Source organism: Lichenostomus cassidix, chromosome 17, assembly GCF_008360975.1.
Source record: "Lichenostomus cassidix isolate B80296 chromosome 17, HeHo_3.0, whole genome shotgun sequence".
Taxonomy (NCBI): domain Eukaryota; kingdom Metazoa; phylum Chordata; class Aves; order Passeriformes; family Meliphagidae; genus Lichenostomus; species Lichenostomus cassidix.
The window spans coordinates 2113429-2139608 of record NC_139497.1 but is presented as its reverse complement, the minus strand read 5'-3'; the positions used below and the strand labels follow the sequence as shown (position 1 = coordinate 2139608).

The 26180-nt window shown below is 51.6% G+C and overlaps 1 protein-coding gene across 7 annotated transcripts in view; it reads right to left on the bottom strand.

Moving 5' to 3' along the window:
- The window catches only part of KCNT1 (potassium sodium-activated channel subfamily T member 1), a 76890-nt gene that overhangs the window by 43982 nt on the left and 6728 nt on the right, over positions 1 to 26180 (bottom strand). For 6 of the 7 annotated variants that reach the window (XM_085076796.1, XM_085076800.1, XM_085076798.1 and 3 more), the window contains exon 2: positions 20403 to 20582. In XM_085076796.1, the coding sequence (XP_084932922.1) occupies positions 20403 to 20582 (180 nt within the window). Of the gene's footprint in view, positions 1 to 20402; positions 20583 to 20718; positions 20991 to 26180 lie in introns of those variants that run through there. The other variant, XM_085076801.1, reaches the window with a different exon arrangement.

Sequence of the window (26180 nt, the reverse complement as noted above, 5' to 3'; positions counted from 1 at the left end):
AAGGAAAGCCAGGCTAATGTATTTAAAAATCTTGAAAGGTATCAGCTCTGCAAAGATCATTCCAAACCCACGGAAAGTGACTTGGGTGGGAAAACACATTTTGGAAGAAGATCCTGTGCCCACAAGCACATCAGAGTTTCAGAAATGTTCTCAGCCTTGCTGTGTCCATACAAACAGAGTGTTAACACCAGGGACCACGAAAATTAATATTATTTTCCTTCCAGGACCCCTCTGGGTCTAAGGACACACCTGGCAAGCAGCTCCAGGAAAATCACCTTTCCCTGCACTGCCTTCACAGGGCAACCCTGACCTCCCTTTATTTAATAACAGCAAGGAAAAACAAGATCCCACATAATTTATTACTGCCACCAACACCTCGTGTATTCCAAGACCCCAACAAATGTCACAGCACGACATTATCAGCTCAATAAACCTCAGAGGGCCGCTAATGCTCAGATAAATGTGCCAAGCTCCCTGGCACAGCCTCGTGCTGAGGTGTTTTTCACGAAGTGCACACGCACCAGTTTTGCCCCCGAGTCGCCAGGGAATGCCTTACATTGTCACCAGGCACTTTGCAGAATTGCTTTTCAGGAGCTGCCAAGGTTTGGAGGTTGCCAAGAGCCCTGCAAAAACCACCTCCCACCCCACCGAGGCTCCTGCAGCCAAGCCACAAAAAACACCAGCTGAAATATCCCTCTGCAACAGAACTGCCTGGAAATGTCCACATTTCTGAGGAAATCTAATGATTCTGGTTTTTTTGTCTGTTTGCTAATCATTTTCTATTCCAGTGGGAAGTTAAAATCACAGAGGAAGGAGCTTCTGCTTCCTCACCAGGATGTTTTTTACCTCTGACATTTGTCTCAGTGAAAACAGTCAGCTTGCCAAAAAGAAAAAAAGAAAATAAAAGAAAAGAAAAAATGTTGATGCTTTATCCTCTTTCTTCTTTGTGTAGAACTTGGCTTTTCCATCCCTGTGCAGAGCCAGTGCTGCTCCCCCCCACAGGGATGTGGTAAATGGACACCCTGAACAGCACACCCTGCCCAGGAGTGTCCCATGGAACTCTTTTCCTAACAGTACAGATCCTTCTGCCAGGAATTTTGACTATCCATCAGCTTCTGGAATCACAGTTAATGACAGAGTTGAACCCACAGAGCTTCAGTTCCTTTTACAGTTAAACATACAATACTAATACATTGATTACTTCAGACTGCAGATGTTAGGATTTACAGAAGATGTCTGGGAACCCACTCTGGGCAGCAAGGATGTATGTATTTATGAATAAAAATGCTTAGGAAATACTTTATCTATTGATCCCGAGTCAATTAAACAAAACTTCTCTCCATTTTCTCTCCATTAGGCTGGAGAGGAAGGTCCTCCCTGGCCCACAGCCCTGGCATGGCAGAAGGAGCTGGGAGAGCTCTGTCCATGCTGAGCTTTAAAACACACAGATGAGCAAATCCTTGCTGAGGGGCTGCAGAAAGCCAGGGAGGGATGGTGGTTCCTACCTGCCATTCCCAGAGAAATGCATCCAGGGCTACCCAGGGACTATCCAGGGGCTATCCAGGGCTATCCAGGGCTATCCAGGGCTATCCAGGGATATCCAGGGATATCCAGGGATATCCAGAGCTATCCAGGGGCTATCCAGGGGCTACCCAGGGACTATCCAGGGGCTATCCAGGGGCTATCCAGGGCTATCCAGGGGCTATCCAGGGGCTGCTCCGTGGGACAAACACAGATCCCTGGGGCTGGAGCAGGTGAGGCCAGGGGAGGCTCCTGCTGTACTTTGCAATTCAAAGTGAAAGGGATGAGGAGGGAGTGTCTTTGCAAACAAATTGTGAGTCTGCTGGTGGATAAAGCCCAATTCTGAGAGATAGAAGAAACAATGGGAAGGAGTTCCACAGGAATTCCGAATGTGCTGAATCCTTGGATTTAACTAAAAGAGCAGAGACACAAGGAAAAGAAGTAGTGGGGGAATGTATATTAGATAGAAGGAGGTCTGTATTAGGAAATTCGGGAAGTCTGTACCTCTCAAGTGCCTCAGCCGATGGGGAAAGAGAGAGGGAAGTTAGGATAAAAAGAGGCTGTGTCCTCTAAAAATTTGAGAGACCCCATGGGAAATGCCCTTGACCTCTCCCTTTACTCATGAACAGAGTTACAGAACTCCTCTTTTTTGTCTGCTCTTTGGACATGAACCTCAGGTGTCTGTGGATTGATTTTCCTGACAAAAGCACTTGCAAATGTGTTTTGCCTCGAAGCTGCCATGCCCTCTGTACCCCAGGGTGGTGAGTCCTGCCTTCCCCACTCCCTGGGAGCAGAGACCCTCGGCAGCTGAGTGCCAGAGAAAATGGGAGGATTTCCCAGGATTTCAGCTCTCTTGGAGGTGAATCCATCTGGTAATGGGCTGAGAGCAGCAGGGCAGCACAGAGAAAGCATCTCGGCAACTCTCCTCCTGCCTTCAGTCATTCTCTGGCCATTACTGTCACACCAAGAGGCCCCAAAATAAGCTTCCATTTCCCTGGGCTCAGCACAAGAAGCTCTGCTTTTCCCTGCAGTCTGGAGAGGACCAGGATGCACCAGGGGGATGAGAGGAGAGAAAAAATCCCAAAACTCAGCGACTTCACAGGAAGAGGTCATGGCCTCCTTGAGCCCTCCAGCTAAGAAATTAATCAATTGCTAAAGCAATTATTTCAATGGGATTTCTCCATGCACCACAAGGAGTGCACTCAGAACCAGAGAAGAGTCAGGAGCTGGGAGAATATTCCCAAAAATTGGGGGTTTGAGTAGCTGGAGAGGAGAAGAGCAGAGGGAGTCACAACAGGGCTGGGGCAGCAGCAGCTCCTGGAAACACCCACTCAGCACCACCAGAGCACCAGCAAACCCACACTGTGCCCTTTCCTGCCTCTCCTTTCCCTGGGTTCTGTTCCCAGCTCCCTCTGCCTGGGCAGGGTTAATGCCTTTGCACCACAGGCTCTGACGAGTTCCCCGAGAAGCCATCAGATGGATCTACACCACTGTGAGCTCTCCTTTGTCTCTAGGACTCCTTTCTGACATTTGGCTTTAAAAAGCAACACCATTCATATGAAAAGTTGATTAATCCCACTTGTTATAATTAGTCTCACAAATAAAACCAGCTCTTCCCCCCTGCAAGCACGGGGGATAATGGTCCTTACCCTTCTCGCTAAAGCGTTTTGGTTCCAGGGGTGAGAAGCTCTGCACCGAGCACTAAGTGTTATTATTAAACTGTCATTAAAAGCGTTTCAGGAAAAGTTCACACACTGCAGGGATTTCTGTCATCACAGCATCTGGCTGGGACAGCAGTTGGGCTGAGTGTTCCTGCAAAACCACAATGGTACCAAATTTCCTGTCTCCACTCCAGTCTCAGCTGCAGCTACCTCCACCTTTGGACTCATCCCCAAGGATCTCTGTGGGATCATCTCCCACCACGGTGGGCTTGGGGGGTTACTGCAGAGCCCTTGGCATCCTGGCAAACCACACAAACCCACCAGGAGAGAGCCTGGAGCAGGGGAACACCGATATTCCCTGGCACCATCACACATCTGCAGAAACCTTCAGCCAGCTGGGGCCACAGCAGCCACCGGCAGGATTGCCATGACACAGGCAGAAATTCACTGGCTCTGGTTCATCCCCTCACTTCCCTATTTAGCCCTGGCAGCTGAAGCAGGCAGCAAAACCCAACAGCAGCAGGCAGCAGCTCCTGCATCGCCCAGCAAATCCTGGGCAGAGCTTGGGAAGCTTCTCCAATAAACTGGAGTAATGGAGTTTTGGGGAAGGAGGAACACTTTGGAAAGCACGCAGGATGGCATATTTAGCAGCAGCAAGAGAGCTGGAAACAGAAGGAAGCCTTTGAAGAGCTGGGCTGATGGAGAGAGATGGGAAAATTATGTAAAGTAAGAAAACACATCCAGAGCTTGCAGGCAGGCTGTGAGCCCGGAGGGGGACAGGCTGACACCAGAAGAGCCTTTGATTTCTCTCCTCTTCCCAGCGTTCTCTGCATTAAAATTTCAAATGTTAACAACTTCCAGATGTCAGTGTTTAGAGGAGAGGACTCAGGAGTTCAGACAGTGCCCAGTGATGGGCAGCAGTGCCCTGCAGCTTCCCTCCCACCCAGAGCTCCCACTGAAGGCTCAGCCGGTGCCCCATGGCTTTGCCCCGACGGATGGAGGGAATTCCCAAAGCAAACCCCTCCTGGCTGGCCGGGAGGAGGGAGGGCAGGTTCCCCTCACCAGTACCTCCCCAGGTAGCCAGGGAGTTGCAGGAGTTCTTACATAACCACACCGCAGGAGCCTCACGGCGCTGAATCCCAGAACTGTCATCGCAGCCTTTGCAAAGCCATTTTTACCTCTCTAAGTGTGGCTCATCAGCGACGAACGTGAAAGCTGCAAACCCACTGTGGTAACTTGGGACTGCTTAGCGGGGAAAAGGAGAAATAAAGCACAGCCGAGCAGCTGCTGAGCCAATATCCCTGCAAATCCGACACGGTTGGCACTTCTGGGTGCGTTTGGCACTCTCAAGAGCAGAGCAATGGGACCCTGAAGCTTCACCGTGACTCCCAATCTCTTCCTGCTTCACTGGCAGGTTAACATGGCAGGAGGAAAAGGAAGGTAAGTGTGTACCTGTCAGTGCTGCTCGAGCCAGCCAGGAAATTAAAAGCCCTCGGGTAAAATCTAAATATATATCTGCAAGGGAAGCATGAAGAGTCTGCGGGCAGAGCACAGTAACGAGGCACGGCCAAGTCACTTTTCCAGGTGAGTACATAACGGGGTCACTAGCTGCTTCCCAAGACTTAATGAGAGCAGCGCCGGGCGGAGCTGGCAGGCGGGCAGGAGGGATGGGCAGAGCTTCCCGAGCGTGAGTCAGCCCTGCTGAGCAGCAGAACGAGCGGCGCGGGGAGGGAGAGCAGCGATGCACGCAGGAGGTGCCAGAGCAGCACCCAAACCAGCCGGGAGGAGTTTGGGAGCTCCGCAAGCCCAAAGCACCGCCCTGCCCTGCCCTGCCAGCTGCTGTTTGCTGCCTGCCGGCAGGAGTGATCTTTGCACCGGGAATGGTCATGGCTTTGAGCATCTGTGCAGCCCTTTGCCGCCGGGAATGGGAGAACACCTTGGAAACGCGGCGGGAGAGGCGCCGTGCCCGGGCTGGGGGCAGGAGGAGCAGTAAATCCACCTGGTGTGCTGGAATTACCGCAGCAAGATTTCATGTCCCTCCAGCCTCTCCTCTCTCTCAGCCTCCCCCTGAGCCCCGGCGGTGCCTTCGAGGCCGAGATTTCCCCCTTTCCCTCCTCCTGCAGGGACCTGGAGAGAGCACAGGGATGCTCTGGGTATCACAGGCAGCACAGGCAGCAGCCACACTCCCACCCCAGCTCCCGTGGCACCTTCCCAGCTCCAGGGGACACCCTGCGCCCCCGCGATTCACCCCAGCTTCTCCCAGGGGGTGTGACAGGCAGCAGGAGCTGGAGAGCTCCTCGTGCTCCCCACGCACCTCTGACAAACCCTTCGAGAATTTGGTTTCCTGCCCAGCAGCAAAGTGCCTGGAGGAGCCGATGATGCTCCGGATGCAGAAAGCACCGCGGCGTTCCGGAGGCACAGGCAGCTCCTGCAAACACCTCTGAGCTGCCTGGCAGAGCTCCCCAGGAAGCAATTTCACAGGGACTTTCAAAATGCCAGAGTGATTCCCCCACTCGGCAGTTTTAAAGGACTCCAAGCCGGTTTTTTTGCATGATGTTCTCGCAGCAGCTTTGCTTTTTAAAGTATGGAAATTGTAATGCAGAGAGCAGCGTCTGCCTATTAAATGGTGCTGAGGGTTTCTGCTGAAAAATGTGGAGAATTTTAGCATCTAAAAACTCCCTTAAAACTTCTAAAAAAAAATCCAAGAAAATTGATTGACACTCAAGGAAGAAAATTTGGCTTTGGGGCTCTCCATCAGCTCTGCCAATTATGTCTCATGGCAATAAAACTTTCCTCCCTCCCTAGGGTGGCTGGAGGATGCCAGGTACCATTTCCCATACATCTTTCATTTCTCTCAGCGTTCTTTTTGTAATCCATTATATAAGACAGAGAAAATGGCAAGTCCCCATGAAGAGGAATGCACAGTGTGCTGCAGAAATGAGGCATGAACTCCACAGAGCCTGTGACAGCCTCACCAGGCTGTGTGGGCAGGACTAGAACAGGGGGTTGGACCAGACCATTGATCTCCGAGTGCGTTTCTTATTTTAACTTCAATGAGGGAAAATTTGCTTACCCATCAACATCCTGCTGGAGCTGCGAGCTCTGCTGGGAGCCTGGAGAGCCTGCAGCCAGGGGAATTGCTCAGAGTCACTGTCCCCAGGGGATTTGCTCGGTGTCGCTGTCCCCAGGGGATGGCAATGCCCAAATCACAGCTCACGCTGTGCCCAGCTGCTGTCCTGGATGTGACAAAAAGGTCTCTCTCTTTCCACATCCAGCCAAGAGCAGAGGTCAGCCATGTGAAAGGGTGTCCCTGAGGGATGAGGCTGCAGGAATTTTGCACAAAAACCCCTGAAATTCCCCCCAAAGTGCCTCACACACGTGAGAGCTGCGCTGGTGAGCCTAGGCGGGAGCCAAAGGTGAGCTAAAGCCACTGGAAAGCATTTTAAATTATTATCCACATTTGCCTTTATCTTCTCCTCAGCTTTTGATTCAACTGCCATGGCCAAATCCTCTGTTGGAAAGGGAATATCCACTCCAGGAGCTGGTGTGACAGCAAATGCTGTTTCACAGTTGCCAGGTCTCGACTGCACATTTACAGTAAAAAGCACAGTGAAAAGATGCATTGGCCTCTTCTCATCTCTCACATAAAGACACCAAAAAAATGAAACAGAGAAGGCTGCAATATTTTACACAGTGTCTCCTTAAAGACTGAGCTGCAAACATCATCCTCTCCATTTATATCCATCCTGGCCAGGCAAAGGCTTTTAGAACGAAAGATGGTTTAATAAACAGACATTTATAACAAGTGCCAGACCGTGCAGCTTCATCATCTGGAAAAGAGTCCATTAAACCGAGTGAGAAACTCCCTGATCACTGAAGGTGTCTAATGGAATTAAAATTAAATTATATCATGATTAATATCTTCACCAGCGTGTTCAGCTGTGCTCTTTTCTCTCCCTAAAATCTGCTAGTAGGAAACAGGACAGAAAACCTTAGGGGGGGAAAAAGACCTTAAAACCAGGATAATTGTTCCAGCTGTCCAAAGTTTCTCAGGAAACACAGCCATCAGGTCCCACAGTGGATCTTGGAGCTCTCCTGTGCTCACGAACACACATTGGAACAGCAGCACTGGCTGTGCCTCCTGTGAATCATCCTGCTCGGGCAGGGAGCAGGGGATTCCTCCAGCACACCAGAGCACAGCTCTGCAAAAGGGCACAGCACTCCTCCAGCCCTGCCTTTCATCTCAGCTCGCAGAATTCCCTGCTGCAGAGAGGAACATCCATCCCTTTTCTCCTCCCCCTTGCTAAAATCCCAATCCACACTCCTCTCGCTCACTCCTGTGGTCTGAGATCCAGACTTTTCTCCTGGTCAGAGTTTTTTGTGGTTTTTTTCCAACTCACACCGTTGGGAAGGCATCCACCCCTGGTGCATGCGCAGTGAGGTTTGCACTCCCATTTGTGCTGCTGAAGCCTGGAAGGCTGAGCATCTCTGAGCCACAGAGCACAGCATCCGGCACTAAAACCATTTACAAGTTCTTAGCGTGAAAGAAATATTTCCCATTAGAGGCAGCGGCGAGAGCTGCCTAGAAATTGTTTTTCCTCTCAATTTTCGCACGATAGCTGCTGGCAGTAAATCTCCCCATCAGCACTGGGCAGTTCTAAGTGCTGATACTGTGTGGGAAGGATCCAAACAAAGTGACAATACTGAGCTTTAAAAGCGTTTTGGAGGGAGGCGAAGAGGAAAAAAATTGGTAAACGACAGCTCTGGAAGAGGCTGATGAGCTGTAATGGCTTTTGTGTCACCATCTCACACTCTGAGTGACCCCACAGAGCAGGGACTGCCTCCAGCTCAATGCAGCCCCTGAACAACAGCTCTGAGATGGCAACTCGAGACATCTCCATGTTGGAACGAGACTGGAAAGTCTTTTTCCACACGGAAAAACCTCACGGTGCCGATTTACTGACCTGGAAGTGATGGGTCTGGAGGGACCTCAGACAAGCAGGGATGGAGAACATGAGCATTCCCTTCCTTGCTCATGAGTGAGCACATTCCTGCCCAGTTTTGTGTGTGATACCTCAGGACAGGAATTTCCCCATGCCGAGGAGCTGGAGCTGCTCTGGATGAGTGGAAAGATTGATCTCAAGTGGGAGCTGAAGTGTCCCAGAAGGCCTTCACTCTCAGCAGTGTGGGTGTAATTGCATCAAACTGTCATGAAGCAAATCCATCTCCAAAATCCAACTTCAAGAACAAGAATTAAACAGATCCCTCCAATGAATGCCTTTCCAGAGCCCAGCTGGGATTTCTTGCTGAGAAACACAAGCACCACCCAATCCCCACTCCTGTCCTTGAGCAAACACCGTGACTGTGCATTAGAAACACCAAACTAAATTAGCACGCTAGTGTCCATGCCAATTATTCCAATTAAACTCCCTTCTAAGAGCCAATTACCACCCATTTTATTAAATTAGAAAATTTTCAAACAATACTCCCATACGGAGCTCTCAGCCCAGACGCAACTATGCATTTCACACATTGATGCTGGACCCTGGGAAAACGAGTTTCTCTCAGCCTCTGCAATGCAACCACTGGCAGAGTTTGCCTGAAAGGAGAAGTTTTAGGCGGTGGTTTAGTCTGCAATGTTGTATTTAGCACCTATCTGAGGTCTCCTTTCTGTTCAAACTGCTTTTTGCTCACCTGCAAACCAACGCACCGCATGCAGTGAAAAGGGCACAGTGAAATTAAACTGCTCTGGGGAGTGATGAAGGCATCCAGAAACAAGGCAGATGCTGTCCTGTGGGTAAGAGCGCTGTGAGCTGCAGCAGGATTCCCACTGCTCCGGGGAGCTCACGCTCCGTGAGTCTCCGAGGTGGAAAAACGCCCACTTTTGGCACAGCCCTGCCTCGCTCGTAAACATTCCGCCGGGGGATTTTTTGCTGCTTTCTGACAGGATAACACATCTCTCAGCGATGTCACTCCTGCCCACAGCATGGCAAGGTCTCAAGCTGACATTTGCTAAACATCTTCACCACCTGCTCCCCAGAAACGTTCCTCTCTCCTAGACAGAGGAGACCTTTTCCTTGACAGCTCCTGCCACCAGGGAGGTGGCACATACCTGCCGTGTGAGCTTCGTGCTCCAACTGCTCCGTGACACCTCAGCTGGATCCCCAGGGGCGCTCAGAGGGCTGGGAGCAGCGCGGAAGGCATTAGGAAAACCCAATTCCCAAATAAATCTGCTCGCGGCGATCTGAAGCGAGAAACTCGCCGCGGCAAAGCTCGAGGAAAGTAATGACTTTGCTAATAGTCACCCGCGGCACATGGGGAATGAGGCACGCAGAACAGCTCCACGGCTCTGCCCACGGCCCAGAAAGCAAGAGCTCCCTGCCTGGAGGGAGCTGCTAAATTTGCAGAGCCACGCTCGGCTGCTCCGGAGGCTGCGTGGGCTGCAGGAAGCGCGGCAGAGTCACAAATCCAAAGGCAGCCGCAGCCTCCCTGCCGCACTCCCCCTCGGCTCCTCCCGAGCCCCAGCGCTCCGGGATGGGGAAACACCAGCCTGACGGCCCGGGAGGGGGAATGAGCTGGGGAAAGTCCCACAAGGGGCACAGTGTGGAGCAGGGGGATCTCCATGCAGAGAAATCCACACCCAAACGCAATGAATCCCTGCAGATAAGTCACAGGGGTGTGCTGGGGGTTGCCTCACCTTGAAGCGAAACTTTTTTAGGAATTGTGCACACAGTGATCGTCCCCAGGGGTGCAGGAGAGGGACAAACCCCATCCTGGAGTGAAGAACTTGTCACAGCACTCTGCAAACCAGGACCATGACCAGCCAGGGCAGCAAGAGCAAGCAGCTCAAGAGGAAAGGAAGATACAATCTGCAGATCCACATTAACTCCAGGAGTTTTGGGCATGCAGAGAGAGGGATAACTGCACTTTCCTGGTGGAGGAGCCCAGTTTCCAGCCTCAGCAGAGTGGCCATGGCATGGCTGCCCAGACAGGAGACATGGACAGAGCCACTCCTCACTCCCCTACAGCTCCAGAGAGCCTCAGAGACAAACACTCCACACCAGCCAGCTCTATGGAAAGCTACAGCCAAAAGCTCAGTGACAGGCGACCCTAGAGAGTCCTGGAGAGAACAAGAAAATGCCAATTTTCCCGGCTTTGTGGAGGAGCTGGACAGCAGTGATGTGTGCTCTGTCCTCCAGAGGGCCTCTCGCAGTGAGATGGCAGAGCAGCAGCAAAAATCCTCTGTGACAAAGGAACCGTGACAGCAGCAACATGAAATCCTGCTCTGCAAACGGCAGAGGGGCAGAGAGAGAGGGACAGAGATGTCACACAGCTGAGGAGCAGCTGGGGTCTGACACCCGCGGTGACAGGAGGAGGTTTGCCCTGAGCACAGAACACCTGAGCTCCTCTCCATCCCTTCATGCAGCACCCAACCCTGCCCAGGGACACAAACCCCTCTGGGGGTGGCAGAAAGCTGCTCTGCTGCCAGGGAACAGTCCTAGCCCTGCTCCTCACCCTGCAGCTGGCAGTAGATCCAGGGAGCTGCAATTGTAGCCCAAAGGGACATGCCACACGCATGAGGGTACAATGACACGGTGACACAGTGGCACAGCACCGTGGGGACACCAGCACCTCAGCAGTGCCCAACCTCACCGAGCAAAACCAGGTTATTTGTGCACCAGCACGGGACAGGCACAGCTACAACCCCAACCCTCACTGTTTGTTAGCTCTCATCAGGCAAGGCTTTGGTCCATCATCACAGCAATGCCACAAAGGGAAGGTGGGGTTGGAGCTCTTGGCTGCACTGAGGGACACCTGGCTCTGTCCCTCCTTGCCACACTGCAGTCACTCACCTCCCCCAGCTCATTCATGGCTGTTTCACTCTTTCTGCTCCCCTCACCCACCACCCACCGCCGGCAGAGTGGGATTTTTCCTTGCCCACTACCCCTCCTTCCTCCCTGCCTTCCCTCCGGCTGCGCCCACGGCCTGGCCCAGCTCTGAACCTGGCAGAGCGGCCACAGCCACTTGTACAGCGTGTCACATGGCTGCACACCCACACAGCTGCCGCAGGGAGCAGCCAGGAAAACAGCCAGGCCATCGGGATGGGCAGAGAGCCAGCAAGATGCACCTTCTCCACGGCTGGAGGGATCCTATTCCATGGGGAAAACATCACAGGAAAACACGGGGAAACACGCCTGTGACAGACACCCTGACCCGCAGAAAATCCATCTGACTGCAGAAATTCCACCCCTAACCCCAGGGCTGCACGCAGCACGCTGGAATCCCACAAGGGATGGCTTTGGAGGTGTCCCAGTCCCACCATGCCATCCCCAAACATCGCTCCCAGCCAGGCAGCACCACTTCCATGTCCTGCCTGACTGCCAGCAGGCAGCTCCAGGCACCTCCCGGAGGAAGATGAGCAGAAGAGAGCCAGATGGTCTGTCTGGAGGAAGACAGGAGCAGGACCAAGCCATTGTGGCCCCGGTGCAAGTGCAGAGAGGCAAAGCCAACTCAAAGCTCCTGGAGTTCTTCCAGGAAGGCACGGATGAACCCTGCAGAGCACGCCTGCCCCTGCACCACATGGCTGATGTCATTCCAGAACAGAAAATTACTCTTTAGAATGCTTGCAAGCATTGCTTCACCCACTGCTCCAGGCCTCCTGCTCTGAAGGACAAGTTTTCTGAGTTTGAGAGGTTTGGAAAAGATTGAAGGTTGGAAAATGTTCCTTTAGTCTGCTGGCAACATGCTGACATCCATGGCAATTCTGTCTCACCAAGGCTTAGGCCCTGCATCTCAACTCTATCCCCACAAACTTCTTCATTATCAATTATTTATTACCCAGAATAATTAAAGGGGAAATGCTGATCCTACCAGGGGATCTGCAACCCTGAAAACCTCCTTCCAGCCCTCTGGCTATGCAGGGGAGATCTTAAGGCAAAGCCAATGAGGTCGTGGGGACAGAAGAGAGAGCAGAGTCTGCCACCTCCCCACAGATTGTCACCACAGGGACCTGCCTGCTCCAGCAGGCTGGACTTTGATCATGTCCCTGCAGTAAAACAGCCAGCTGCAAATTTGCTAAAGTGGCAACAAAAAGAGAGGAAAGGAGGTCAGGGAGCTGATAAAATTCAATGCCATTAATTTATACAAAATGTGATGTAGAAATGGAATCTAAACTCTGAACTCTGTGGAAGATAATTGTTTTAATTGAAGCAATGCAGCAAATTAATGGACTGATGGTAGAAGAAATCTCCAGATTTGGGGTCTGGGAGGATGCTCCAGCAGCCTGCACTGCCAACCCTTCGTGGGCAGCTGTGGTCAGCATGGCCCTGAGAGCAGCTGGCCAGAGCCTGCAGGACCTGCTGTGAGCTGTCAGGAGCAGGATGAGGTATTTAATTTGCAAATGAACACCTCCAGCTCTGCTGTGGATCCAGAGCAGTGCCAGTGGAGCAGAGGCAAATGCAGCATGGCAGGGAACCCTGTGCTTGCTGCAGGGCTCCACTGGCTGTGTGATCACAGCTCTCTTGACAAGCAGAGCTCAAACAGCAGACAGCAAAGGATTGGTCCCATCTGTTGGTGGAACTTCTCAGAACCAGAGGTGTTTTGATTCAAATTCCAGCCCTATATTCCTGTCTAAACTCCTCTGCTGCACAGCCTGCAGCAAAAGGAGTATCTGAGATGCCTCAGAGGAAAATGCACAGAGGAGGAATTACTCACCCATTTATTTAGGCTCTGCTGGGGATCTCTTTTCCCACCACCACACAGGGGTCTGAGGGAGAGCAGCTCCCACCTGAGCAGGGCTGGGGACAGAAGGAGGACAACCTCTGTGTCCCCAGGGCTGTGACTGGGGGATGCCTGAGCTCTGACTCTCCTCGAGCTCACTCAGGCACTGAACAGGTTGTGCAGAGGAAAAGAAATGAGCACCACCTTCAGAACAGCAATAAATTATTTCCCTTGGGAACAAAGATGCAACTGTGATGAGAGAAAGCGGTGGGAAAACAGAGCAGTAAAATTTAATGCATTCCCTGCAATTACAGCTACAGCTGCCAAGTTGTTTCTCACGCTGTCACTACAGCAGTGGTGACAGCTTTGGTCTCAGCCCGACCTTCCAGCATCACCTAGAGCAGCACAACAATCCTGGGGAGTCCTGCAGGCACAGGGCTTGGCTGGGATGGCACAGAGAGACACACCAGGAGCAACCAGAGATGTCCCACCAGACTTCCAAGAACACATGGAAGGAGGTTTGCCCCAGTTAGCCACGGCAGAAGCCAAGCCTCCAGCATTTCTCATGGCTCTCTGCACTCTGTTTGCCAGGCAATTTTTCAGTTAGGACTTCCAGCATGTTCTCTACAACTGCTTGAGGGGAGTAAAACAATTCATTTTCCTGTGTGTTCAAATGAATTTCACCAGCCCTCAGGTTCTCCCCTAGGCATGTGCCCAGGCTGCCACTCCTCTCCCTGCCCTGTCCTTCCTTCCCCTCTGCTCTCCACACAACACAGAACAAAAAACCAAATATCTCAACCAGTGCCTATCCCCAGCCCTGTGCCCCCCTTGCTGTTGCTCTCTCCTTCTCTCAGACAAGTATCTTCCATACTTTGAAACGTTGTTTTCCCTTCCAAGCCCATTCTGCCAATAAATAGAAAAGAAACCAAAGGGAAAGTAAATAAATGAGAAAAAAAATCCACCCCAGGGAGGGATGGAAACCTGAGCCCAAAGTGTTAAATTGCACTAAACTGAAAATCAATGTTGTTCTTCCTTTTCCTCCAGGCACAGCCGTGAGTTCAGCAGCACTCCAGGGACACCTCTGCTCATTCCACCAGCCTGCTACGTGCACTTATTTTATTGCAAGCAAGGGCCCACTGCTGACAGGGAAAACAATACCCCTGAAAAAAAGGAATGGCCATTTTTTAAAATAAAAGAATAGTTATAATTACAAGAGAACTGCGTTTCTTCTTTGCTCTATTACTTTCATAACTTTCCTAATACTCCTGCTAGTGTCCAGGGGTACCTGTCTTGAGATGAAGACACCAGAGCACACCAATAGAGGCAAGGAAACATCAATTAAAAAAGCTCCAAGCAGCACTGCAATTAAGGCACAGCATTGGGAATCATCCCTGCAGCCTCTGAGAACAACTGGAAAAAACAAACCTCAATTAAAGATGGTATCATTAAAAAAAATCTACAAACACAAGAAAACCCAAATCACTATTATAAAGCTGCCTCAGGCTTCCAATGCTCTTCATCCTGGTGTATCCCATCTGGAGCTGGGCTGAGGAATCCAGGGGAAACATATGTTGGTTTTGCCTCTGTTGAGAGTGAGGAGCTGCTGGAGAGGAGGTGTTCACACCATCCAGGGCTGTGGAGTGAGGGTTTCATGGTTATTCCTCCGTGTCAGGGGTGGATGGGGCTGGCAGCAGATTTAGGAACACCAACACCCTGTCCCAACAGGAACACCAACACCCTGCCCCAGGAGTTTCTCCCTGCCCTGCTCTAAGCTCTGCTGCTCTAAACCCACAGCTCCATGAGAGCCCTGGGGATGGCTGGAGCCTTGGGATGCTCCTGCCCATCCATTCCAGGAGCAGCAAGGAGCCTCTCTGGAGGAGCACAGAGTGTCCAGCCTAATGCTCCTGGCCAGCAGCTTCTCCAGTGACTCAGATGGAGCTGGGGATTGAATTCATTCTTGTCCACAGCCTCGGCTGGCACGGCAGAGCTGTTGGCATCTGCTCTGGAAAGAGCTACACCTGCACGTGGCACATGCCAGGCTGGCTGTGTTCCCTGGCTCAGGAGCACACTGGGAGCAGGAAGAACTCCAGTGGGAACAGGGATGGCTCCAGTGGGAACAGGGATGGCTCCAGTGGGAACAAGGATGGCTCCAGTGGGAATGGAGATGGCTCCAGTGGGAACAGGGATGGCTCCAGTGGGAACAGTGATGGCTCCAGCAGGAACAGGGATGGCTCCAGTGGGAACAGGGATGGCTCCAGTGGGAATAGTGGTGGGGGGTGGTGGGTGGTGTGGTGTGGGATGGCTCCAGCGGGAACAGGGATGGCTCCAGCAGGAATGGTGATGGCTCCAGTGGGAACAAGGATGGCTCCAGTGGGAACAAGGATGGCTCCAGTGGGAACAAGGATGGCTCCAGCAGGAACAGGGATGGCTCCACTGGGAATGGCACTCCTGCCGCAGGCTGGCTGGGTTGGCAGGAGTAAACTCCTGCTTGTGCTGGCACACAGAAACTTCCTGACAAAGCCTTGACTCAGGGAAACAACCTAATACAACTAATAACTGCTTTCATTTTGCTTTGCCAGGTGGCAAGAGCAGAGAAGTAATTAAATTCCAGTAGTCACCCAGGCACTCCCAAGTGATTCTCACCACCTTCACCAGTGGGATTTGTTACTTGGTTTGTTCAGGCATCATCACAGAGTCATCCCCTGGGAGATTCTGCACCCAGGGCTGCTGAAAGATGGGTCTAAACACCATTATTGAGGGAATGGCTATCAGCAATAAATGCCTTCATCCTGCTTTACAAACAGGGGATCAGACTGCTGGGGGATGAAGAGTCTTCCCCGGGGGAATTTTGTGGCACACCAGAGCTGAATCTCCTAATTCCAGGTACCAACCTTCACTAGCACAGATGCTACAGCCTGAGCAGACATTGCAGTCACTTAAAAGATTGGCCATTACCTCACCAGCACAGAAATAAATGTCTCTAACTTCTGGATACAAATTGGAGTTTTCAAATTAGCATCTGCATCTTCCAAATAAAATGAGGAAAATTGCCCATTAAATCAAATGGCAATGAAGTGGGGATTCAGCCACAGACATATTCAAGGAATGTGACTTGGGAACACAAAACTACCCAGCTCCATTAATGTAATGATGCATTTGATGAGGAAGTCACTTGGGGCACGTTAGCATGAAAACTGCAGGGATAAGATCCTCCAAGGCTGAGATTGCAGCACTTCACTTTGCTCATGCCAAGCATAATCTGACCTGAGATTTAGAGCCACCACTTAGTGACAAATTAAAGAGACAAAGACCAGATGTCAGGTCACAGACAAAGAAGTTGTCAGACTCTAAACAAAATGAAAGCAGAAACTTAAAAGAATTGGCCCCAGTTGTCAAAATCCTCTTTTCTTGGTTATGCAACATCCAAAGTATCTTTGATTTGAAATAGGAGATGTTAAAATTTTATAGAGAAGTTGCTGAATTCTTCTGCACAAGCAGCTTTTCCAAGCATCGTCATCCATCAAAATGATTCTTTGCCGATAATTAGCCTCAGAAAAATGCACTTAATCAAAGTGACATCCATTACTTCTTGCTGCTGCATATAGGACTGTGCCTTCTGATGATGATTTTCTGGAAAGCGTTCAGACTATTTAAATTAGGCAACAAATAAGCTCCTAATGACACTTTTCTGAGATACAGTTTAATTGTATTTATGGGCTTTTTCTACACGTGCCCCAACCCAGCTGTCAGCACTGTCCAAGGAAAGAGAATGCAGGAGATCAAAAACCGCCGCAGCCAGGACAGCAAACATCAAAGGGATGCCACAGCTTGGGGTATGAAACAATATTTATCAATGCAGCAGATGTGCTTTCTCAGCTGCCTTTAATCAGCCATTGCAGCATCCCTTCAGCACAGGAGCCTCGCTGGCAGCGCCCAGCCTGCAGCTCCAAGGGGATGCTGCTTCAGCTCCTTCTCCCTTCCCCCAGCACCCCTGGCCTGCCTCCCACACTGCTCCATGGCACTCAGGATTCCCATGCCCAATCCTGGGCCAGGAATGTGGAAAGGCAGCCAGGCACCTGCAGCATTTGTGCCTCCAGTTCTTCACCTTCTCTTTCTTTACATCTCAAACTCTGCTTTTGCTGTCGTGTTCCAGAGGCTCTGGGTGCTTTCATGTCAACAAAACACCGGTGAGATGAGAAATGCAGCACTGCCTTAAGAAAGCAGAACAAATCCATTTCTCTCCCACTATTGACACTGACAGAACCTTCCAAGAGGGAAAGAAACTTCTGAGCTAGGCAGGACTAATGCCAGACAACACAGGCAGCTGCAAGGTTTCCAAAGGGGAAATTACCTCCCAGTCCCATCAGTCAGATTCTTGCCCTGAGAGCAGTTTGTACCCTCTGGAAATTCGGAGCTGAACAACACTTTATCCTGTTTCTCTAACCCAAGGACCTGCCTTGCAGAAATGACAAGCCCAGAATTTAAATACAGCTAAGCCCAAAGCCTTCCAACGCCTTGTGTCGGAGAGTTCCAAAGATGAGTAAGATGATCCTGGAAGGAGCACTTCCACTTGACAACTCTAGATTTGCTTGTCATTAGGCTTTTCTCTCTCTGTTTCACAAACCCATTTACCTCCCACATTCCTCTTCCAGTCAGACATTTCCTATTTGCTTCCTGGCCAATTTACTGCATCCACCACACGACATTCAGAGTGTTATTTTAATTCTCCTGTCAATCAGTCTACCTGCCAAAGATCAAGCCCCGCTTAGTTAGACTGGCTGTGTTCATCTTTCACATTCTAAAAACAAAAGTAAATTAGCAGCAGCCTAATTTACCCATTCCACCTCACATTCACATTCACGGATGAGTTCGTTCAGTTCTGGAGGTTATCAGGACCTGCTCTCTCCTCCTACTGTACCACAGCTCTCCAGTTATCTCCTTTTTCCAACGAGCTCTCGTCTCCTCAAGCTCCAGCATTACCTCATTCCCTTGCCTCAGCCCTGTGTTGGTGTCTCTGTGATGAGGATGCACTAATTCATCTCCAACAGAAACCGTTTTCATTCTCCAGAAGCAGCAAAACCTTGACTCCCCCATGGCCTCCCATCCTTTTAGTCTTGGCTGACCCCTAAACCTCCTCACTTCCAGCAGCTCTCTCATTCCAGGGTAGTTCTCAAAAGCAGATATTTGAGACGCTAATGTCTTAAGCGTTTCCTTTATAAATAAATGAGATATTTGGTGTGTTGGGTGTTTTCCTTCAGCGTTACATCTCTAAGTCCAGCGAGCTCTATTTCACCATTCATAGTTCCCCACAGAGTTTCTGTGGAGGAATTCTCCTCAGCACAGCCCTGTCGGGGCTGTAAGAAAACCCTTCAAAGCACAACCCCGAGCTTCTTATCATCCACAAGCACAGCAAAGCCAAAAAGTCTTTCAGCTTTTCATTTTCTCTCTGCCAGCCTAAATCAGCTCCTGATTCAGTGGGTTTGGAACAGACTAATGAACTAGTCATAATTACTCCAGCGAGCTTGATTCAGCCACAAGGTCCCAGGATTGTTAATGCCTTGGACTGGAATTTAGGCCTAACAGCAGCATTTCCCAAAGCCACAGCTCATCTCAGCTCGCAGGGAAGTCAAGTGGACTCCAGCGAGCAGCAAATGTGGGCTCACAGATCTGCCTTCCCCAGCACAATGAAATTATCGGGATTTTCCAGATGAAGGGGAAATCAAGCAACAAAAGGAAAGCAGCATATAAAGCCAGTGGAACCGAGATATCTTGAGAAACAAGGCTAATGAATTAACAAAACAACCCAGAGCATCTCCACATTAAAATTAAAGAGGGATGCTGAATCAGAAAGACTCAAATGCAGATGAAAATGAAGGTTAAGGAGTATAACCAGTGAAAGGCAGAAAGAACACAATCTGCAATTTCCATCTTCTGTATTTCAAGTGCTTTCAAATACTTAAATATGAAAACTGTTAAATCCTCAAACTTGACCAGATGAGCCACATCATAACCATTCTGAAATGCAGACATTTTCTGCAGCAGGAATTTTATGTTAACTTCTCACTTGGTGCCATAAAACTGTATTAATGTTTAAGTGTCTGTTAAGGAAATCTGGGCTTTAAAACCTCCAGGATCACAGACTCATTTTCCAGACAGATCAATTTTATGCAGCGATAAAAGTTAGGAACACTTATAGAGAACATTTGTAAAACCCACATTCACAGTCTCAACGCCAAATCCACTTTTTTTTTTTCATGACACTTGTACATATAAAAAATGAAATTATCCTTTAGAAGAGATGCATAAAAGCCTTGATGCAGGTGCACCAAACACAGAGCAGCTAGTCAAGGACCAACTCACCAGTAATTGAAAGGTTTTTTCCAACAAGAATTACATCTCTGTTTGCTTCAAGCAATTAATTGGTTGGAAAAATAAAAATTTTACTGACTCCCCATTAGCACTGCAGCTCCTGGGTATTTATGATATGAATAGGGTTGAAGGGAAGGTGCTTGTTCCTCTTAATTTATCTTCCCTGCCATGGAATTCACTTGCCACTCATGGCATTTTTTTTGTTGCTCACTTAACCTGGGAATAAATCCCAACCAGCCAGGAAGAGCAGGCTGTTGTTCAACACATAAAGGACATTTCTCTGGTCATTCCAAGAAAAGGAGAGTTGCACCACAAGCCCAGCAGCTCTTCAGAGTTACCCTGCTGCTCCCATCAGCACTCCCTGCTGCAAAGATAGCGTCCAGGAGCAGCCTGGAGGAGCCTTTCCTCCCAAATCCACCTATGTGCTCAGCCCAAATCCTGCATGTGGAGCTCCACCAACCCCTCACCTCGCTGTCCCACACCTCTCCAGGACATTGGTCCCTTTTCCTGCTTGCCCATGGCACCTCTGGCCTCAGCCAGCTGCCCACACAGCTCGGTGTCTGCGGGCCCAGCCTGCCCACACCTCCAGCACACCCTGGAGCCCCGAGATGCTCCTGGCGCTGCTCTCCGAGGCACCCCTGGCCTCCATCCCGCACATCCCGGCGCTGCTCTCCGAGGCACCCCTGGCCTCCATCCCGCACATCCCGGCGCTGCTCTCCGAGGCACCCCTGGCCTCCATCCCGCACATCCCGGCGCTCCCACACCGCTGCTTCCTGACGACACATGGCAGAGCCCGCAGGCTGCCAACACCCCCGAGCCCCGGGGCCCCTCTTTGTCGCCCGGCCTTCCCCGGCCGCGCCGAGCGCCGCCAGCACCGCGGAGAGCTCCGCGCCGGGCGGGTCCGGATGAGCCCCGGGATCAGCACCGCGGAGAGCTCCGCGTACCCTCCGCGCAGCGCGGTGAGCCAGGCGTGTGTCACCACCCCAGGAGTGTGTCACCAGCCCAGGTGTGTGTGTCACCAGCCCAGGTGTGTGTCCCCAGCCCAGGTGTGTGTCCCCGGTCGGTGTGTCCCTCCCGGCCGGTCGGTGTCCCCGCGCCCTCCACCCGCTGTCCCCGCGGTGCGCCCCGAACCTGTCGTCGCTCTGGAAGGACTGGTCCCCCAGCAGCAGATCGCGGAAGCGGTACCGGGGCGGCAGCGGCAGCACCTCGGACTCCAGCTCCGTCATCTTCAGGGAGGCGATGTCCAGAATGACCCCGCTCTTGCGGCTCCCGCCGCCGTCCCCGCCGCCGCAGCCGCCGGGCGACGAGAGCCTGCGGGAGAGAAGGGGATAGCGGCGATGGGGGGGCGAAGGGGGAGCCCTGCCCTGCCCTGCCCGCCCCCGCCGCCCGCCCCAGCACCTCCTCCGGGGCCGGCCCGGCGCCTCCCGCACCCCCCGGCCGCGATTACATTGCGGGGCAGGCGGGCGCGCCCCCCCGGCAGAGCGCTCCCCCCGGGGGCATGGGTGGCTCAGGAGCGGGGCGGGCAGGGCGCGGATCCCCCGGAGCGCCCCGCGGAGCGGCGCCGGGCACAGGACATTTGCCGCTCGGCAGGCGACCGACGGAGAGCAAGAGGAGCCAATGGCAAAGCCCAGCTGCCGGGAGGAAATAAAACTGCTCGCGGGAGAATCGAGAGCTGACGGCCGAACCCAGATCCACCCCCAGCCTCCCCCCGCCGCGAAAAGTAGCGATGGGAGGCAGGCAAGGCGATGGCTCCACGAGCGTGCTGGAAGCAGAAGCACAACCTCCTCTCTGGACTGCTGGCACTTAAATCATCCGAACAACCCCAGGATTAAATGAGAAACCGCGAACGCCGATGACTCAGTCGCCTGTCCAGCTGCCAAGTGTCGTGGCCAGGAGGATACATCACCCACCCCTCGGCATGCCGGTGGCTCCGATCGAGGGCTGGGCGATGGCAGTGCCTGCGAGACACCCAAGGCGGTGGCTCGAAGGGATCTGTGTGCAGCCACTACTCACAGAAAGGAGATTAAACCCAACCAGCTCTCAGAGGGTTATTTCAGAGGGTTAAAGGTTTTCTTTTCTCAAAGCACATTTATCAGCCAGAACGTGGGTAAGACACTGCTGCCCGTGTCAGCTCAAGATAAGGACCACAGCAGATCGGGGTTAAATTGAAACTTCCCTTCACAAAGCAGCAAAGCCTTTCATTGCTGGAAAGGCAGTGCAGAGACCCAAGGTCCTGATCCTTTCTGGTTTGGCTTTATCAGTGACATTCATCCGTGCCACGACAGGAAAACCAATTTCACAGACTGTGTGTGGAAAGAGGGGAGAGTGGGGAGAGCTTGCAGGAGGAGATGTGATGCCTCTGAGCTGATTCTTTGTCCCTCACATGTAACTTTGGGGTGTGAGGAGCAAAACAGCTGAAAGACTCCAGCTCCTGGCTGATGCACTTCCAAGAGTCTCACCCAAAGCTCTCCAACTCTTTCCTAGCATCTTCCCACAGCTTTGCCTCCAGTACACTCTGCACAAACTAAAGGCAGGCAAAAGAGCTTCCAGCAGCTGGATGCTGAACTGGCGCTGAGCAGAATCCAGGGATTTGCCGCAGGGATGGGAGCTCAGGCTCCTCAGATCATCTTCTATCTTTAACAACTCAGCCCCCTGTAAATCAGCTCCCAGCTGACCAGATTCCAAAGTCCTGCTCAGCTGCTGTTCCCGAGTTTCCAGAAGAGCAATCAGCATGCAAAAATTTCTGCTGAACAAAGCCCCAGAAGACAACCCAGCTCCCTCTCGGTGCTTCAGATGGTTCTCAGTGATGTTATTTGCCACTTAATTCTGTCCCCCCAGAGCTTTTCAATTCCTTTTAGCTGCCATATGCACGGTGCAGCCAAGGCTCTGCACTGACTAATGCATCTGTGCAGGGCCTTGGGCAGCAGGGAGGTTATTCTATGCTGCCCATTGATCCAAATCTTGGTCTTTAAGATAAATCAAGCCAAACTCCTGTCAGCTCAAGCACTCCCTCTGGATCGACTGGTATAAACACCGAAGTTTGCTGACCACCTCCAGCTCATGTTGCAAAGGAGGATTTAACATTAAGCGCAAAAAAAAAAGCCACAATTAAGTTTTTCCTCTTAGAGCTTAACTATGATAAATTAGGCCAAAAGCACGCTGTTTCTAGGCCATCAGGACAGCAGCCTGGAACTGAAATCTCAGGGAGAGAAAACGTGATTTTTAAAAATTATCCACTCTTATCACAAGCAGGGTTTAAAGTGGGGAGGCAGGTGCCTGACTCCAAATGGGGGTGATTGTAATTGCGTTTGAAGGAGTTTGTCACACCCAGCTCTCTCCAGTGACTGTGGAGTGCCTGTTCCAAGGAGCACATCGTTTCCTCTCCCAGGGGAAAGGCCGAGTGCTGTGGCTGCACAGCCATGGACACACTGACTGCCATGTGGAAAGGGCACCTTTAGCCACAGCTGCCACCCTGCTGGACATTCCACAGCTCCCACTGGGGCTCCAGACTGGCAGGTCCATCCTTATCCTGCACCCTCTGGGAGCTATGGATGCTCACAGCTATACCCAGCAATTCTCCTGGATATCACACACTCATTTTAGGGGGTTGCATTCTGGTATTTTTTTAATTTCACATGATTCTTTCCCATCTCAATTAATCCATCTCTCCTGGCCTCAGATCCTGTGTCAGACTCATGAAACAAAGCAAATATTTACCACTGTCCTCTATCAGCATTTGGAAACTGTAGTAAAATCCAATTAGATGAGTAGCTCTGGAAACACAATTTCTGCTATTTGCATCTGAGTTTCTTCTCCCATTGGCAGTAGCAGCTACACTTTGAATGTATTTTCTCTTATTCTTGCATACAAAATCATTCAGAATTTTAAAATTTTGGCACATTTGTTTGTTCTGGATGAAGCTTCACTACAAGAAGTACTGCACTCACTTGTTTGTTAAAACGTCTTTGTCAATTGCACAGTGACTTTGAGAGGTTGCACATCAATGTCTTAGACAAAAATGCTCCTGCACTGCACTCAGATCTCCTGACATTGGCAGAGAGGATTTACAACCTCTCCTCCCAAACACAGGGATCCTGAGCTATGGAAACACCACAGCAACCTGGCTACTTCTTCAAAGCTGTAGTGGTACAAAATAAAAAATTCATGAACAAGCTCATTTATTGCATAGTCTTCAAATACTACTTGAAGGGGGAAAAAAAAATAATCCTGGAGTGGTTTATAGCTAAATACAGAACTGCAGCTTTATTTTTACCATCCCTTTCCTTCCTTCCTCCAGAAGCACGTACCACTAAAAAAGCGCTCTGCCATCAGCATATGGAAACCTCCTCACTCTTCCACTCTCTGCTACGGCTCTGTCTCTCTCTCCCCCAGCTTGGCCAGCTCCCCACAGCCATCGGGAGGGGCACAAGCCCCTGCTGAGCTCTGGGAACACGGGAGTTGGGAGCAAACCGTGTGGGATCCCAGCCAGACCCCCCTCTGCTGCCCTAAACCACAGCCAGACCCAGCTCAGCAAACACAGCAGAGCAGGAGTCACACCAGCCTTGGGTTCCTTCAGTCCTTTTCTGGGCTCATCTCAGCCACCTTCTTCCCTTGCTGATTCCACCTGGGCACACAGGGAAGCCTCCCTGCTGGCAACAGGGACATTCCCTGAGGCTGGAAATGCCTCCACACGGCCACTGAGAGCCCCCAGAGCTGCCTGTGCTGGCCCACAGTGCCCTGCAGTGCCACATCCTCTGGGGAGCTCCCCAGATCCATAGGCAGCTTTGTCTCAGAGGAAAACCCACAGGCTGGGAGCTTGTTGTGACGAATATTAGCATTTCCGTTATTATTTTTGACTACATCTGTCAAAGAGGAAGGACATGACCCAAGTTCCTCCTCCACTTTCTTGCACACTGCACACCACAAAAACCACAGAACATCCTCCTGCTTCCACCACAAACCAATCCCAAACCACTTGGGGTCATCACAGACCCCACACTGGCACTGTGGCACTGTGGGATGTCACTGCCCCAACCTGCCAGGCACCAGCAGCAGCTCCAGAGCTCTCAGTGACACCTCTGCTCTGCCAGCACCAAAAGGTATTGGAGGCCATCCCAGAATGCTCTTCCTCTCCTCTTCTGAGAGAAGAAAACAGGTGAACCTAGATTTGGGGTAAGTCCTTGCATAAGCTGCAGTCTAAACCTCTCCTCTCTCACTCCAAGCTGTACAAGGAGCCAGAGGCACAAGGTCCTGCTGGCAGCTCTCTGTTCTAACTCCATCCTTTCCCCAGGAACCCTGCCAGGGAGTCTGGATGTGCAGCCAGGAAAGCAAGAACCTCCTGTCCAGGATCAATGTCCCTTCCCCAGGCAAAGCCACTTCTCTCCAAGTTTAGGGACCCAGCACTCCACAGGGAGCTGCTGCTGTGCCTCCTGTCACCTCTAACGGGATGGAAAGGACAGTCCTGGCTGACAGTGGAGCAGGAATCACACACAGGGTGGGAGTTCTCTTGCAGTTGGCACTGACACAGGACACAGTCTGCTGGCAGAACCCAACCTGTGGGCAGCAAACAGGTACTGCTTGGGCAGGAGCCTCAGCTGCTCTGCTGACCCAGATCATCCCAGGGTGACAACGTCTGGATTGGACTCAGGGGCTGGGATTCTTCTGCAGAGGGTCCTTGGGGCCAGGCTGCCCCAGGACAGCAAGGTGTCCCATGTTCTGTCCCCCCTGACCCAGTGACTGTGCCATGTCCTCACTCCCTGGCCCTACATCCCAGTCCATCTCAGCAAGCTCAGCCACCCCCAGGCTCTCCCAGCCTCTCCAGGGAACCAAGCCATGTAGGAAATTCTGCCCTTTCTTCTCCTATAGTTATTTAAATATATACAATCATCTCGTGTTTGTTTCTCCTCCCACAGCTCTTCTGGTTACCAGGTTACAGTTGTTCTCCCCTCTCCTTTTGGTTTGGGGTTTTTTTTCCCCTCTGAGTGACATCCCTGGGGGGTCCCCTGATGGCTGGAGCCTGTGGGGACAGAGATTTGGTCCCTAGAGCTGGGCTGGAAGGCAGCACCTCCCTCCCTCCCTCCCTGCCAGGCTCTGCAGCAGGGCTGGCAGCACTCCTGGCACAGAGGGGTGGCAGAGCTGGCACAGCACAGCCCAGGGGAGGGCAGGGAGCAGGCAGGGAGGGAAGGCAGCAGCTCTGCACACGTGTGGGGTGAGCTCATGTGCAGGACAGGCTCCTCACAGCCCAGCTCAGCATCCCCCGTGCCCAGGCACTGCCCTGCCCATGCCAGCCCTGCAGGGACATCCCCAGGGAAGAGGCAGGGAGCTCGTTTTCTCAGTTTTCTCTGCCAACACCTCCTCTCTCTGTGAGCAGCAGCCAAGTCACTGTTGGAAACGTCTTGACTTGTCAAGGTAGAGCCCCAAATTCTCATCCCACTGTCCCTTCTCCCTCCCCAAAGGTCTCACAGTGACTCATGGCCACCATTCATTGAGACACCCTTACTCATACAATGGTGGATTTCATCATTTTTGATTCAAAGAGCTCCAAGGATGTGCACAGGTCCATCCCAACATGCCAGACATCGTTCCCATAGAGCCTGAGCAGCTTTGGCCCAAGTCCTGTTTTTGGGTCCAACAGCTGCAGAACACACACCCATCTCTATACACCCTCACAATATATGAAGAGCTCAGTCCCCCAGATTCAATCCCTGCATCCAAACCCACAGACAGCTGGACTGTCCACGTCAGGAGCTGCTGTTGCTCAGAACTTCTGCAGAACTGCCGAGCCCTGTGACAAATCCATCCAGCGCTTCCCTCCCAACAAGCACAGGCAATTTAGCACCACAGGCCTCACGGGGAAATTAGCATTTTGTGTGTTTCACGTGGAAAATGAACAGGAAGAGTGAGTCAGTG